This window comes from Lycium ferocissimum, chromosome 1 (assembly GCF_029784015.1).
Source record: "Lycium ferocissimum isolate CSIRO_LF1 chromosome 1, AGI_CSIRO_Lferr_CH_V1, whole genome shotgun sequence".
In the NCBI taxonomy this organism is placed as follows: Eukaryota; Viridiplantae; Streptophyta; class Magnoliopsida; order Solanales; family Solanaceae; genus Lycium; species Lycium ferocissimum.
In genome coordinates, this window is record NC_081342.1 from 9443970 (window position 1) to 9449969 (window position 6000).

Genomic DNA, 6000 nt, shown 5'->3' on the forward strand with positions numbered 1-6000 from the left:
GGAGCGCTTCCCAAAGATTTTTTTTCCATATCCATAGCCCTAATTAAGAGAGGAGCATTCATTAAATTATGTATTTGTCTTAAAAGTTCATTAACTATGTATAGATTATTTATTTAGAACTAAATAACTTGAGAAAATTAGGATACATAAGTTATAATAAATTCGTTCCAAATTTGATTTGAATTAAATAATTTCATCAAAAATGGAAGTTAAAATATTAAAGGGTGGAATGAAAATTTTCATTATATAACTACCCACTTGCGACTACAATGTATATGGTTGTTGTTGTTGTTATATTCTTACTAACACAAATTATATTTTTAGTTAAAATATCTGTTTTTTATATCTTGAGCCGTAACGAAGCAGACGTATCACATAACTAGTTATAATTATAATACATAACATAGAGTCATAGATTCGTAAGAAATCTGGCATCCAAGATAAATCAAATGATCTTTCTCTTTAATGAAGAAAAAGACCACGTTTGACTAATATAAGGGTGGTCTAGACTTGACAAGCTAACGGTTCATAAATGCAAGCTATAATGACATGGAACTTTGTGACTAAATATTTGTCCGCTTTACATATCGGGATTTACGTGTTGCAGTGTAAAACATTATGCCAACATGTTTGGCTCTATTAATGGTTTGGCGTAACACAATGAAATTGAATGTTCTTTCAGCAATATTACCATTGATCAGTACATTTATTTATTTATTTATACTATATATAAGCATGTGTTTGGAGGTTTTAAAAATCAACTCATATTAAAAATAAAAAAGTGGATTATATTAAAAACTAAGCAATATAAAAAAAAACGTTCTAATTTTATATTAATAGATCAAGAATATCCATATAATTTCAAAGATCCTCATTAAGTCAATAATGGTGATTAATTTTTCAAAAGTAGTTCGAATATATTATTATCAAGCTTCATTTTTTAAAAGTTACTATTTTATATTCATTATATTTTGTAGTTATGGGTGATATCTTACCTTACCAATGCAATTCTATAATCAAATTAATTGAATATTGTTATAACTTATAAAATAAATTACTTGCTTTATTAGCATTCGTTTCTGGATATCCTAAAAAGAAACTAAGATGGGTATTACATTCTCAAAAGGCATTTTCCAATGTCTTAAGTTTCTAATTATATACGGAGTACCATAATAGCCAAAATAATTTATTAGTACATACTTATGATAGCTTAAGTTAAAAAAAAAAAAAAAAAGGATAAAAATCTTATACCGCATCTATGCCCATGTTATATGACACAATATACATAATCACCATATGTATAAAAAGTTTCACGTTTTAGCCTAGGGGAATGGTAATTCAAATGACGTTTCCGTAGTTAGAAGTAGTTAAAAATTCAATAAATTCTGAAATTATGGTTCAAATTTGATTAACGCGTAGTTTAAAAAGAGTCTATTAGCCTTTTCTTAAATAAAGTCATATAAACTTAAACAAAGAAATAACATCATGGCACAAATTATTGAACCCATGCTCCCAAAATTTATGTCTTTGCATACGTGACTTTCAAGAAATGTTGTAGAATATATCAATTCTTTTTATAATTGCATAAAAATATAATAATAAATATATGTTGAATAAAATTATAAATATATGTTGGGCTCGTGCTGACACGGGCTCTTGTATCTAGTATAATAAGAGTCAGACACTTGGCACAGTTTTCTTGCTTAATTTTGCATTAAGTTTTACATCAAGACAAGTAATTAAATCTTTAAAGTTATAAACTAAAGTAAAATATAATTCTTTAATCATAATTAAGTGGTAAAAGTTTATACCAAAAAAATTCTAATTTTATGTTCATAAAATTGGTATAAAGATTATGTATGAGTGTTTAAAAAATTTAACCTTGCTAGATGGAGGAACTAGCTAAGATTGAACACTTTTTGACAGTGACTTGCTCCTAAATTATCAATTTTAACAAAATTAAGGCTCAAAGTTTCTTTTCTGGACCTGCCTTTACTCTGTTTTGTTATTAAGTGCTGTCAAAGGTCCATTTAAAAGGAAGCTTTTACATTTTAGAGGACATCAATTTCGGATCTTTATTTCAAATAGTAACATGTTTTTTTTTTGACTAAAATTTAATTAATTTTAAATTTTGGATATATTGCGTATAGGAGTACTCAAAGCGAATAGCTGATGCAATTTTCTACGATTTTAATTGATACTTTTTCAATTCTTTTTCGGGAAACAAACTCTTTAATTTGAGGTTTGTTGTTGCCGGAGATTATTGTTGTTTGATTTAAACAGTACTATATAATTTAACTCATAACGATGCACCACTGCTTTTTATTTTATTTTATGCAATAACAAGTGAACATACGTTTCTCGATCTCTAGGACGTAAGAATAGTCTAGAGAGAACAGTTTGTGAAAACTTTATCTGTTAGAAGAGAGAAAAGTCACTTAGGAAACAGAAGATTCACTCAAAAATATATTTCTGAGTTAAAATTCTCATTACTGAAGATATCTTACATTGATATATTCTTTACATCAAAAATCCAAAAACAACAAATAAGCTCGAGCAAAATTTATATACATTCAGACTTGGAAGAGGCCAGCTCCTTTAACATATTCTGTAAAAGCTAAAGCAACTAATCCCAACATAGCAAATCTTCCATTCCAAATCTCAGCATTAGCACTCATAATCCCACCAGATTTTGATTCAGCACTAACTCCTTGGAACAATGGGATTAGTGAAGCCAAAGTTAGCAAAGCACTTGTTCCCAAAAACCATGAAAATCCACCACTTGATAACTGAGCAGATAAATCAGCACCGTTGGCTAGCTCAATACCCATGGCTGCTACAAATCCAATCATTGCTAGCCTACCATTGATCCTCTCAGGTGCTGGACCACTGAATGAGAATACGTCGATGAAATTGGTGCTTGGCTTTGGCTGTTACATACATACAGGAATAGAAAAGAAATGTCAAAATTAATGTACACATGATTCAGAGCACAACTTCTTGCATAATGAGAAATTTGGGAGATCCTATAAAACTGTATAGAGTTATCTCGTATTTTTCTAGAGTTGATGTTTTATATGACGCTATGCAAAACATATTTACACAATCAGTTCACTTATTGAAATTTAGGAATATAGATCCCGCCAAGATATATACTTGCATAACTAAACTTCGACTCATGTTTAAAAAAGATACATAGGAAATTTTTAACGAAATTAAGGTAGTGATTCTTCATTTTGCTTACTAGAGAGTAGCAAACAATATATCTTCCGTCATGTACTTGCGATTGGAGTAGCATTATAATTTTATTTTACATAATCGAACATTACTTATAACAAAGATCTAAATTAATTGGTTTGTCAAAAGTTGAAATGGAAATCTGAAATCCACCTAAAAAATATGCTTAATGTGAGACATCAACTTCTGAAAAAGATACCAACCTTTGCAATAGGAGGAGGTGTTGGCTTGGGTGTAGCAGCAGCATCAGTCAAATTAGGGCTTGTGGATCGCTCTAATTTCTCACCCTCCTGCATTTTTCAACTGTTCTAATAAGATATCTCCTTATTCAAGAATACTTGTAATAATAACAAACTTTTTGCAGTACCAAAATATTTAAAGGTCAAACTATACCAATAAAAAAGGCTACTACGTATGTACAAAAATCAATATAAAGAGAGTTTATGTTATGTACACTGACCTCAGACATGCACTTAACACGAAGACGTGAACTCTTCTGAAGGCGTGGCAAGTAACAGCTTGGAACATAATGGTTCAAGCCATTTTTACTCTGTGAAAAACTTGTGGCTGGACTTCCCAAAATCATGGATTGCATGGCAAATGAAGTTGTCATTTTGACGTCTCTAAAACTCAAAAAATATAGAAAATGCTTTACTCCTGATAAAAATCAAGGACTTAGCAAAACACCGAGGAAGTAAGAAACTGGTGAAGAAAGACTAGTGTAGTAGTGTTCTTTAGTGGACCAAACTAATTAACTCACTTGATATAATTACACTGCGAGGTAGGTGGGCATTTATACTGTGCATGGTGGAAGGGTAAGAAGAGAATACAAAGAGGTGGATATTAGTTGAGCCACGTAATTCAGTTTTGGGCCTCTAAAAGAAACCGAACACGTGGACTCATTGGGCTTTTTGCCAAGAGTAACAGGGTGATGTGGCCTGCCAATTCACCTCGTATAATGTCTAGAACCTCCTAGAACTACAACTTGTATTGCATGATTTGGGTCATTATTCAAGAATGAAAAACTACCAGATTAGTGATTAATGAGATGGATGGTCTCTTTATAAGATCTTGGACAATTCTTCCCTCATGAGCTAGTTTTTGAAGTTGAGTTAAGTCCATGATCCATTTCTTTACAATCATTAACACTTATGCCCTTATTTTGTGCCGATCTTTAACTTTTGCCCCTCATAATAAATAATTTTTTCACAAGGCATAAATTTATAATTTTTACATTATAATATTACATGCGCTATGTCTCGCTACCATAAAAAACTTATACACACTGAACACAAGTTCGGTTGTTTAAAGACAACATTAAAGACCAGCCCATTTGAAGGGCGAGTCTTGGGTAGGGGTATATTGGTAATGAAGGTGGTACATGACAAAAGTAGTGTGGGTTATTAGGAATACTTTAGCATGGATTGATCATTTTTTTGCGCGGATTGCCCTTCTTTTGGGTTTGGTCTTTAAATTTTGCCCCTCATATTTGTGGTTTTTAAACTAAGCCCCTCATGTTACTAGTCTTTAAATTTTGCCCTTCGCATTGTAACTGTAACGACCCGTTTGGTCGTTTAGCACTTTTATGCCTAATATCTCTAAAACACCCTTTTTGTGGTCTAATTTTGGTATCTAGCTTGCGATAACCGGTGATTCGGTTATTTAATTGACAAGAATTTTAGACCCCGTATTTTATACGTCGAGTGATTCGCGAAAGAATCGACGGGAGAGATAAAACCTCGGATTTACTTAGTGTAGAAATATTGTTGGAGATTAGGGATTTATTTAATTGTGATTAAAATATTAAATGAGGAAATTGTAGTTGGTATAAAATAACGCTAGTGGAAGGATGAGTGTTGAGTGACTCCACTTTCAATTCATGTGGCGACTTACAATGACTAAGCATTATTAAGGGATAAGTGGCATATTTATAAATTAAAGTCCATTAGAAGAATGGACCCCACAATCCATTAGGTGATAATAAAACAAATGAAAACATTTACTGGCTAAATTTCTTTAGCACAAAACATGGCAGGTTAGTGGGACACTTTCTTCCACGGAAAGTAAGTAAACAAGGATGGAATAAGTTGAAGTGTGAGTCAACATTCAACAACACTTAATGTGCATGAATGGCACACGGAAAGTGATAAAATATTAACAACTCTTAGTGCACATGTATAGTTTACATTACTTTGGATGGAATATTAAAAGGGATCATTTTAGTTGCCTTTAAGTGAATTAGAAAAGAATAAAGGAGATTAAATCTCCTTCTGAACGTTGATAGTTCTATACGGCAAACTATTTGAGCTCTCACTTGTAGTTATAAAATTTTGTGTTGAAATGGGGAAATTAACGTGACAAATAATGAGCGACAAGTCGGGTTAACAAGTAGCAACAATACGCATACAAAGGTAATAATTCTCCTCCCTATTTAAATTCATCCAAGTCATAGTTAAAATGTAATATGAGAACTACGGAATTAATTGCGAAAAATCGGATAAACCGTTATTGTTATCATATGGATTGTTTGGTGGTTGTTACAAATTTTCGGTATACTCTGGAATATCGTGGAATTGGTTGTAATTGTTGTGATTGTACTTATTGTTATACTATGTAAATACGAAAATAAAGAAGTGTGTACAAGTATCGATATAGAAAAGTATATTGGGTTGTTTTGGAGGAGATTTAGGAATGGATTTGATTTTATTTGGATAGGTATTTATTGATATTGTTATTGGTATTGTTGTGATAATCGGAAATTAA

General features: G+C 31.5%; 1 protein-coding gene across 7 annotated transcripts in view; it reads right to left on the bottom strand.

Annotated features, from left to right (window-relative positions):
• LOC132046747 (early light-induced protein 1, chloroplastic-like) overlaps window positions 1–4001 on the bottom strand; it is a 28039-nt gene extending 24038 nt beyond the window's left edge. Inside the window, exons 1-3 of one of the 7 annotated variants that reach the window (XM_059437511.1) lie at window positions 3698–4000; window positions 3441–3527; window positions 2454–2924 (exon numbers count right to left, since the gene is read on the bottom strand). In XM_059437511.1, the coding sequence (XP_059293494.1) occupies window positions 2574–2924; window positions 3441–3527; window positions 3698–3850 (591 nt within the window). In that variant the 5' untranslated portion in view covers window positions 3851–4000 and the 3' untranslated portion in view covers window positions 2454–2573. Of the gene's footprint in view, window positions 1–2453; window positions 2931–3440; window positions 3528–3697 lie in introns of those variants that run through there. The other 6 variants (XM_059437486.1, XM_059437503.1, XM_059437518.1 and 3 more) reach the window with 6 other exon arrangements.
• Between the last annotated feature and the right edge of the window lie 1999 nt (window positions 4002–6000).